This window comes from Buceros rhinoceros, unplaced genomic scaffold, assembly GCF_000710305.1.
Source record: "Buceros rhinoceros silvestris isolate BGI_N320 unplaced genomic scaffold, ASM71030v1 scaffold4571, whole genome shotgun sequence".
Classification (NCBI taxonomy): domain Eukaryota; kingdom Metazoa; phylum Chordata; class Aves; order Bucerotiformes; family Bucerotidae; genus Buceros; species Buceros rhinoceros.
In genome coordinates, this window is record NW_010394669.1 from 12,247 (window position 1) to 22,759 (window position 10,513).

Below are 10,513 nucleotides of genomic sequence, written 5' to 3' on the forward strand. Positions count from 1 at the left end.
AGGAAGGATTTTGAGTGATTAAACCACTCTGTTCCAGTTTCACATCTTAATTGATTAACTTGCAGTTTCTAGCTGAGAGAGGGAGTCTGTGGTAGCCGCTGCTGAAGGGCTAATTCTGAGTGACACTGGTGAGTACATCCTTCTTGGTGACACGGAAAGAACATGGAGTGCTGTGGCTGCAGCTCATACGCTCTGTTTGGTACCTTGAAGGCACAAAGAACCACAGGAGAGGGGGATCTCCTTCTGCTTGCCATGATTCTCCTCCTCCTCTGCCGTGTCAAAAGTATTGAGGAGCAACAAGGAGAAAGGGGGCTTGTCTCCTTTCGCCGTATGCTCCTTGAGCTCCAGCTTTGCAGAGGGATTTTTGGCCGACGACTGTTGCACAGATGGTTTGCTGAGGAAGTCTCAGGCCATTGTCCTTGGTACAAGTGTATGCTAGTTTTCCAATGTACATCTAAGCAACCAGCGCTTGTTGCCTAGGCTCGGGTGTTCACTGGCAGCGGGATGGGGATTCAGTGATGCCTCTGGCTTGCAAAGGAATCAGGAACTGAAGGCTGACCTCCTTCTCTGATCTTCCTGTTCCAAACCCAGTTACAGGTAAAATTATCCTTGATAAATAACCTAAGTAAAAAATGTTATTTTCCTCTTGAAGAAGGTAAGACTGACGTTCGCTTTGGTTTCCAATGGCCAGAGGCAAGTACACAAATGGCTTAAAGTAAAAGCCTTCCTGCAGTCATAAATTCTGCCTCTTGGGGGATGAAGTGTTTAGAGGATGATAAACAATCTCAAAATTCCTTCTTTCTTTTATTTGAAGTGAAGAATGCTACTCTGAGTCAGCTGGAGTCAGCTGCATCAGTCTGAGTGGTGTTTTTCCATTTGTTGTATCCAGCAACCCATTCATATCAGCTGTAAATGAATGTTTCATTAAGGAATGCAGACAGAAATGGGAGGCAGCAATTTGACTAGTTTAGAGCTGGAACATTTCACCCAGCTTCTTCCAGGAAAAGAATTGCTGTGAGGTGTGACCTTCACATCACTTAACCTGGAGATTTTTCTTAAGCCAAACTCCAGCTGATGCTTCACCTTCAGTTCTTGGTGGTTTTTACTGACGAGCGTTGCAGGCGCAGTTGTCTTAGTCCAAAAATACTCCTCCAGCAGTGCCTCACAGCATGTCACCAGGAACACTTGACCTTTCAAAAAGAAGCCCAGACATTCTCTTCTCCAGCTGTTTTGGTCCATTATGTGCTAACCTTGGTCTGAGTTAAGGGATGGGGTGCAGCTGAGGTTTTCTTAAAGCATGTTACTAGCAGAATCTGCATGACCACTGAGGGCATCCTGTGGCTTAACTGTGAGAGAAAGCACCCTGACTATTTTAAATATTTTTTTTTTCTCCAACACCTTCTGTAAGAAATGGAAAAAAATTATTTTGAGGCAGTGGTCTTAAAGTTGCGTGTCAATGGAACGTGCAATGGGAATCTGAGGATGGCAGTTGAGTGCAAAGCAGTGCTGCAGTCTGGCTCTTCGCTGTGTGATGTCCCAGATCTTAGCAGAATATAGGATGAACTTGTGTCTGCTGTATAAAATAATGTTGCAAATAAGGATAGGGCATGAAACCCCCTGTCTCATGCTCTCAGGTTTTGTTTTTCCCATCATGAGGCATGCATGAGTTAGCAAGGTGTTTGGGGCAGATGCTGGCACACGTGACCAGTGCCTCAGAGCTCTGAGTATAAACCAAACATCCAGGCAGAAAAGTTGCTAAGATGATGGTTCATCAGTAGTCTCTTCTTTTTTTTCCTATGTCTCCTCTTATTAAACCAGACCTCTCATACACTCTGTGGCATGGTCTCCTGCACAGAAGGAAACAATCAGTGATAAATACCAAGATTTAGTACTTTATACCTACCTCTGAAATATTTAAATGCTGTGACCTTTGAAAACAGACTGCATGGTATGAGACAGCAAGTTTCCCCTCCAAAATCAAATGATCCCAGCAAAAATCAGAAAGATAATGTGAAGGAACTACAGTCAATTCACTCTTTAAAAAATGTTTTTGTAGTTTGATATTCCCGTACCAGGATCTGAATAGCATATTCAGATATGGTTGGATATAAATGCTAGATACAATAATTAGATAGAAATGCTGAGAATGACTAATCAGCAAATTGTACTCTAAGGCTTGCCCAGACACACATTCTAAAAGCGAATTATGGCTATAAAACATTTTCTGTTTAATCCCTTGTGTTTTCAGTTCTTGGAGGCTGCTTGACAAAATGGGGGAAAAATTCAGCAAGTAACCGAGAAGCCAGCTCACAAGTAAGCTCAGAAACAGGCTGCAATTAAGTCTTAAAGGTCTTTATGTACCTGAACATCATCATTATCACCATCACTGTGGTCATGCTGGCTGTGAAATGGTGACCGCTTGTGGTTTCTTAGACCCTTATTGTTTCCAACAGCTGGAATAATTTTCTGCCATGGCTTTGTATGGGCATCTTGGTCCTTCAATTTTTTTCCTACCCAGTCTTACCCTTCAAACAGCCTTGGTCTCAATGGTCAATGGCATTGCACAGAATACAGCTGTAAAAGAAGCAGCCAGAGCCAGCCCAGTCAAAGGAGCATTTTCGCCAATTTTCTTGAGGTTCTGGGGAATGTGCCCAGCCAAGGCAGAGGGCTTAAAACTACCTGTCCCAATGCTTCCTGGCCTGGCTCTCGGTGGACTTTTAGAAGCAGTTATAACTTCTGGATTGCTTTCAACCCTTGAACACTTGCTTGAACCTTTCTTAATTGTTTTAACTCACCCAAATTCAGGCCTTTTGGAGGGAAGCTCAGCATCCTGAGCCGAATGATAAATACAAAAAGGCAAAAATTGCGCATGCGGCACCATTACCTTACTGAGATCGTATGTATGTTGACACAACACAAATTACTGTTTATTCCTGCATCTTAGACTGGGGCTGGGGCTTTCAAAGGGTGATAGTCTCTTGGGTCAAGCAGCCGGCTGCTCTGTTCTTCCTTCCTTCCTCAGCAACATGAGGCCACAAGAAGAGGTCAAAATATTACTTTTTATTATTCTTAATCCAATTCTTTAGTGGAAGTGGATGCTCTTTTTATTGAATCCATTTATTTAATTGCTGCTGCTGGAAAGCTATTTCACGGCCCACAAGAAGTTAGGAAAGCTTGGATGTTTCTGCTTTTATTGGGGTTTAAGGTTTGCTGAGGGAAAGGGTGGCGCACAAGCCTGCTAGAGATCTTGTCTCACTGCTGCACCCATCCCGTTCAACAGGCTGTGACACATGGGGGTGACAAGAGGAGCATCCTCCCTCCTCACCTGCGTGGGACAGCTCAGCGTCATGCACCTTGCTATGGAGGACTTTTTCCTTGGCTCGGAATATCTGTGCCTGTCCATCACTGGAGCTCTCTTGTTAAAGCTGGATTGCTCTTGCCTTACCTACTGATTGCTCTGTGATGGGTGATGAAGTGTCCTGGGCAGGGGACAGCAGCTTTGCTGCAGAGAAACCCCCAAGCTCCTCCACTTCTATGCTATGTGATAGCTGTGGAATATCTTCAATGCCAGCCTTGAATCCTGGTGGCATGGAGCCAAGTGGGATACCAGTAATCTTCTCAACCTCCCCCTCTCCTCTCCCTGGTTATCAACCCCCATTAGTTGTTGGTATTTTGGACAGCCAGGTGGGGTAGATCAATATTGCGGTGATGGCTGTAATCTCCTCCAATGACCCTGGTTTCACCCCCAAGCACATGCTGCTGGGGTTTTCTTCCCTTAGAGTAATTTCCAGGCACAGCCCCTTAAGACTGAGCCAAAGAGCCTGGCTGTGAGGTGGCTCTGCTCCTGGAGCGCCTACCTGTCCCTGTGCAGCCACCCGCTCAGTCTGTCTCACTGATCGATCTTCCCTTCCGAAAGCCAAGTGCTGCTTTCAGGCCAGCTCAGATCGATGCTGCTGAGGAGGCAAGGGGAAACAAAAGAAAGAAATAAGATTTTGACTCCCAGCACTGAAAGCAATTGCCATGTATTTTCCCATTGAAACCCAAGCAGGAGCTGGCAAATGGCAAGTTCACGTTTGGTTAATATCTAGAGTCTGATTCACTACTGAATCACTCTGTTATTTTTTTGGCTCTGTTTGGAGGAACTTCTCCATCACTGGGATAACGCCACCTGTCTGAGGTCCTCTCACCCTTTTATTTTTGCATCTCATGTACCTGTGCAGCCTCTCTCATGGGACTTGCCATGCTGTAGGTGCCTTTGGTGCATGGTGGGTCATACACCAGCTCCTGATGCTGGTCATTTAATAGCTGCACTACTTGACTCGCTATACCTGGGAGACCATCTGGGGGGATGCAAGAGGAGCATATTTCCCTCCAAGAGATGACTGCAGTCAATGTTTTTCGCATACAGATCTCTGTTTTCATTGCAGGTGGAAGACAGCATGATGGATGTGTACGATCTCCTGTACGAGGAGGTGAGGAGGAATGCCTCCAGCTTCAGGAGGCACGAGCTGACTGCCATCCATGAAGCAGTAAGTTATCTTTCAGCCTTAGCAGGAGCTCCTGCTCTGAGGTATCTTGCTGACGGTTTCAGCAGGCTGGGGCTGTTGCCTGCACTCTGCTTCGTAGATGCTGCAATGTTTTCCCTCAGGAACCAATTCACATACAGTGAATTCTGCTCCTGCCTTTCCACTTTTCCTTTCCCAGGTTTGACCAACCTTGAAGAAAGGACCTGAGCATTGCTTTGATGCAAGGTCTTCAAAGCTTCCATGCTGTAGCAGATATTTTGTCTGACTTGGCAGATCCTCTGCCATGCTCCCTATCTGTGGTACGAGAAAGTAGCACACCTCTCTGGTGTCCCTAGTCAGGTAGAGAGAGCAGAGGAATTCCACGTTGTTTGACCAACCTTGAAGAAAGGACCTCCTACCTGAGCATTGCTTTGATGCAAGGTCTTCAAAGCTTCCATGCTGTAGCAGATATTTTGTCTGACTTGGCAGATCCTCTGCCATGCTCCCTATCTGTGGTACGAGAAAGTAGCACACCTCTCTGGTGTCCCTAGTCAGGTAGAGAGAGCAGAGGAATTCCACGTTGTCCAGCATGAGTATTTGGACTTGGTTGTTTCTGTTTACCTGTGAGCCTATGACTGAGGAGTACAGAGGCTACACGGCCTCTTACAGTGCTGGAGGCTGCTAGCAAGCTCCACAAACCACCACCCAGGATGCTGTTAGCACAGGGGACATCTCTCAATAGGTGGGTGAGGGTGGTTGCCCGGAGCACAGGGAGGACTCTTGTCCTCAAAGCCACAGGAGGTGAGTGAGGATGCCTCCTGTGGTGAGAAACGAGTCTCCCTGGCATAAAGAAAAGCTGTCTCTTCGCACAACAGGGCTTGTTTGGGTAGCGAGTTCATGGCACGAAGCAGGGCTGGATGGGAAGGTCAGGTCTCCCTGCCTGTTTCCAGACACCTCCCATGCAGCTCCCTTTATCCTTCTGTGTTTTCTTAAATCATCATAACAAGTACTTTCCAAAGCTGCTTTCATCTGTGCTTCTCAAAATCCAGAAAAAGGCAAATGTTTCTCATTGCAGCCATGGTGGTGGCCCTCAGAACCATGACCAGGTGTGGTGGTGCTTGCTCTGCAAGGGTTGTGGAGCAGCATACCCAGAGTCCCCCGTGGCAAGGAGAACCAGGCAAATAAGCAACTGGTGATGCTGGGTATTTTAGCCACTTTAATTGATGGAGAAACAGTCCTTCTACCCATATTTTTTTTCCCTTTTGCTAGAGCTCCAAGCTGGCCAGATCACCCTGGTTATAGGAAACCAGCTTCACGGTGGGTGTTGCTGGTGTCCCCCCACCAGCCCATAACAAGCACTGGAAACAAGAGTCTGTGCAACCCATTGTTTTCCAGAGCAGCCACTGAAACCTGGTGTGACCATGAGGGAAGGCTTGGCCCCAGCCCCAGGCAGCAATCCTGGGGGAGCATGGACACGTTTGGGGCCAGATCCACCCATATCCTCTAAATCTAACCTCTGTTACTGCAGCTGTCCATTACATACCTACATGCTTCACTCCTTGCAGCCCCGGTGGTGTAGCCCTGCCCAGGGCAGCAGGGAGGGAAGGTGGCCCATTGCTGCCACCTCCTTCTGCAGGAGCTGGTGAAGAGGCGAGAGCCCCGGCGGGTGGCTGACAGACCTCTTCCTCTCTTCTAGTTCCTGTGCTGCGGGAAGAACTCTCCATTTGGGGACACAGACATCGTTGAGCGCAAGACGTGCCCACCCAACCAGGCACAAGATGCAGGACAGGTGAGGGAAAGGGTTTTTCCATTCCATAGTGTGGCTTGCTGATCAAACCTCCCTGGAGTTTAAGTGTTAGTGATAGTAATAGTGTGGCTTTTTCATGGTTTGTAGCTGCTGTGGGTTGGGGTTTGTCTTGCTGGGGTTTTCTTTCAACAAGGAGGTGATTCCCCTGCTAGAGGAGCCCCAGTGGATCAGCAGGTCTCAGAGCTGCAGATGCTGTTTCTTTCACGACTCTAGAAATGCCTTCAAAATGCTTGTTTGCATCCTGCTGCTTCCCTCCAGCTTCCTCCTCACTTCCTGCATGTGCAGTGAGAGGTATCACAGGCACGTATCTGACCTCAAAAAAACTGTTGGGCTTTTCCGCATCACACTAGTTTCTGAGGCTTGAAAAGTGTCCCACTAACAGCAAATGTGGCATTTGCTGCAATTCCTTTTTCCCAGGGCAGTAAATAGGGATTAAAATCAGAAACTCATGAAGCAGGATGATGATGCCCAGCAGCAGCTTCATCACATACACTTCATTCCTCCTCTTTGCAGAGTCTTGGTGGGATTGATGGAGAAGCAGCAGTATGAGACTGCCTCTGTGCTGAAGCTGCAGTGTAGGCTTCATTTTTCTGAGCAAATCTATTGTATGAATTTTTTTCTTCCACTGGAGTAGCCAAATCAGCCAAAGTAGCAAAAACTGCCGGTATAGAAAAAACAAAACGGCGTTGCGATGGAAAACATTGTCATTAAGTGAAGATGTCAAGTGTTTGCAGGACGCTGTGATGTGAAGGCAGGCGTAAGCCCACGAGGCAGCTCAGGACGGCACTGCTCGAGCTCCGCTCAAAGATCAGGAAGGGAGAGCAGAGCAAAAGCTGCACCGAAGGGGTGCCTCTGGTTCCCTCCTCCCTGCTAATTGTTTGTGTTTCCTCCCGGGGGAGGTGGGTGGGAGGATGCGTTTAGCAGTTGGTAGCTGCGGTACATTCACTCTCTGGCTTTGAGCACTCTTACTTCGCTTTGCAAATCGCTTCATCAAGGGCATGCTCTTACGTTTTTGAAATGGTTCTCTCAGCTAACACCGCCTGGAGTTCCGTGGGGCTGCTGGCACGCTTACGGCTAATGTATATTAATGCTCCCAACACCTTGCAAAATTGAGCTGTTCATTCATATCTTCAGGGAATGCATTTAGCATTATGGCATGTTCTGCTTTTCCAGCTTTCCCTCTTTTCATTTTCCAGTGGGTGGAAAGAGAAAAGCTTCTGCATGACCACACTTACCTGTGCACACATATTCCCCGCAGCCTGAACAGCATCCTACTGAGAAAATCATAGGCGTATTGGAGTAACAGAAAATATCCCGTGGGTGTCTGTCTTGCCAATTTGCAGCAAGCAGCAGAAAAAAGATCTGCCCACAGAGCAGCCCAGCCCGGCAATGCTGAGTGTCCCCCCTTGCCTGTTTCTAACTGGGGTCCTTGCAGTGCTGCTGGGGGTACAAAGCCCCCCATTAGGTGCTGTAAGGAGTGTTTCTCTCCTCCCAGGACTGCCTGCGAGAGATCCAGGACTTCCTGAAGAAGCACATGGTCTTCGTCTTCGCACTTCTGGGTATCTCCATCGGCTTCACGGTAGCTATGTCTGTTCCTTTGCGTTTGGGCCCTGAGAGGCAGGTTCCAGCAGGGGAGGCATATCCTAAACTAGCCCCAGAAGCTAGGACTTCAGATGAAGTAGCAGAGAAACCAGTGGTGGTAAACTCCACCATGGAAATTAAGGAAGGGCGAGGACCTGTGTGGGCCAGGCTGATGGCCAGAGGTGTTTTTCTGCAGAAACAGGCTCACTGCACAGTTTTTTTCCTGCCCAAATTAGGCATGGCAGCAGGAGCAGGCTGCAGCAGCATTTGCACTTCATCCACCCATGCTTGCCTGTGCATCTTCTCCTGCAAGTCTGAGGCCATGCTGGCTGATGCAGGGCTTGTGGATCAGCAGCAATTGTGGGAAAGGAGATGCAGTAAAAGCTCCATATTTCAGGAAACTTGCTGCCTCTCCTTGCCCAGCTCTTGCTGGCTGCCTCCCAGCTTGGCCTGGGAAGTAACTTTGTGTGGCCAGATCTTGGAAGATCTTGAGAGCTACTGAGCACCAGCAGTGGATCTGGAGAGCTGTGAGGGAAGGGAAGGCTTCATCCTGTTAACGACCACTAGTGAACCCAGTAAGGTGCACCTTGGGCAGTGCGTGGGTGATGCTCAGGCTTGTAAGGAGCAGGCTGCAGAGGAGAGGAGCAGAGGGAGTTGCCTGGGCTCCCTGGCACCATCTTTGAAGAAGAATCTTGCAGAGGAGGGATTGGATCGTCTTTGGAGGATGGCTTGCGTAGAAAGGGTCTGTAATGAATTTGAGTCTTATTTGTGGGAGGATAAAAGCGCAAATGAAGTATTGAGAGGGGTGTGTCCTTCAGCGGTGAGAGGGCTTGGTGGCTGCATGGGGATGATATCTCTGGAGCTGGAGAACCCTAATAATTAAAACAAGCCTGCTCGTATGCCCACCCACTTCTTGGCAGAGGTTTATCACTGTAATTACCTCTACATGAGGGCCCTGCATGTGTGGTGAAGCATGACAGGAAAGAGTAGAGGCCAGGAGACTCGTTTCTTCACCATGAAGGGATGTTTGGTCTGCTGTGATATCTCTGTGCTGCTCCCCAGCTGGGAAGACCTTTCCTGACCAAATGTGTGTTTGGAGATTGTTTTACTGCTTGTGTCCATCTTGGCACGATTAGGGGTTAGAAGACTCTTCTCCATATAAGTAAAACCCAGAGGAACCAACAGGTTTGTATTTTTTTTTTACTCCTAGTAGTAAACTAGGAAAACCATCAGGCATTGCTACGGGGTTATAAATTTAAAATCACATGTGAATATTTGGTGTTGCTTTCTAATTTTTCTCAGGTATAGGAAGAATTTCACTGTAGCTATATTCAGACAGAAGCAGGAGCATTTTTATTACACAACTCTCTTTGACAGTGTGATGCTCTAGCCTGATAAGGCAGCTGTCTTTGAAGTGTGTGCAAGAGGAAATCTCACTGCACGGTTCACTATTGTGATGGCAGGATGCAAAGGAAGTGCATGACGAGGGCTAGAGCGGCTCTGATGTCACTGTCCCCCAGCCAACAATGCACACATGTCCTCAGATCAAGCAGCAAGCAAAGGCTCTTGAACATTAGGGCAGAGCACGTCGATGCAGCCCTCCTTCTCCTCCCTGCAGCAGCATCACATTTGAGATACGACCTGTGCGAATCCGCATGTGCGACAGACCTGGCAGAGGAGCCCATGCACAGGGTGTGCACTGTCCTCTGCGCTCTCAGCCATGCACACGTGGGGTTTGGGGCTTATTAGGGGATTTTCTGGTTGGTTTTTTTTACCTCGAACAATACAGGAGGTCTGGGTTTTCTCCCTATGTTGTTTTTACAAAAGGCTATTATGAGATGGTTGTTTACATAAAGGAATGTTTTGTGGTAGGACTTTGAAATCTGAATTTCCTGGTTTCGTGTCATTTCTTGGTGTTTTCAGGTGTTCATTTGAGCCGTACTGTGCTAGTTCCAATCAGATGCTTTAACCACGTATTCGGATTTTTAACCTCGTGTTGAAATTGGTGTTTATTTTACTGGAAAATAGCTCTCCTAAGAAAAGAGACATCCTGATACATACACTCAGAAGCGCAGAGTGAACTAACAGGCAACATTTATGATGGCTTATTTGCACAGATGGAGCATCTTAATGAGTTCAGCATTGAACTGTTTGTCTCATTTCCTTTTAGGTTTATGGGATGGTCCTGACTTCATTCCTCTGGTTCTCCATCCACTTCAGCAGCAACCTGGACCGGAAAGGCAAATACACGCTGCGAGAGAGGTAGAGACCCGCTGCCCAGGCATCCCCACCAGGCAGAGCCAGCTCTTGGTGCAGGAAGATGTCTGAAGTCACCGACAACATCCCTCAGGAAGACATTGCATGGGGGCAGGCTGTGGGACAGTGTTTTCTCCTCCTGCACAACAAGCTGTCCTGTCTGAGCTGGTCAGAGCAGACAACGCTCTGCAGAGGAGCAGTCCCACACCTTTGCCAAAACCAGACAAGGACTGAGACACAGACCTGCATGCGGAGGTGCAGATCACCTTGCCAGGGGACAGATGGGGCTGTAGCCCCACAAGCAGGACATGAACAGCCTGTTAGGACAAAAACAGAGAAAAGAGTACAGCAAAAATCCAACATT

The 10,513-nt window shown here is 47.8% G+C and overlaps 1 protein-coding gene across 1 annotated transcript in view; it reads left to right on the forward strand.

Annotated features, from left to right (window-relative positions):
* The window catches only part of TSPAN32 (tetraspanin 32), a gene marked incomplete at its 5' end in the record, with an annotated part of 18,253 nt that extends 8,094 nt beyond the window's left edge, over positions 1 to 10,159 (forward strand). The window contains 4 exons of the mRNA XM_010145282.1: positions 4,428 to 4,529; positions 6,202 to 6,294; positions 7,808 to 7,891; positions 10,064 to 10,159. Of these exons, the coding sequence (XP_010143584.1) occupies positions 4,428 to 4,529; positions 6,202 to 6,294; positions 7,808 to 7,891; positions 10,064 to 10,159 (375 nt within the window). The remainder of the gene's footprint in view (positions 1 to 4,427; positions 4,530 to 6,201; positions 6,295 to 7,807; positions 7,892 to 10,063) is intronic.
* Between the last annotated feature and the right edge of the window lie 354 nt (positions 10,160 to 10,513).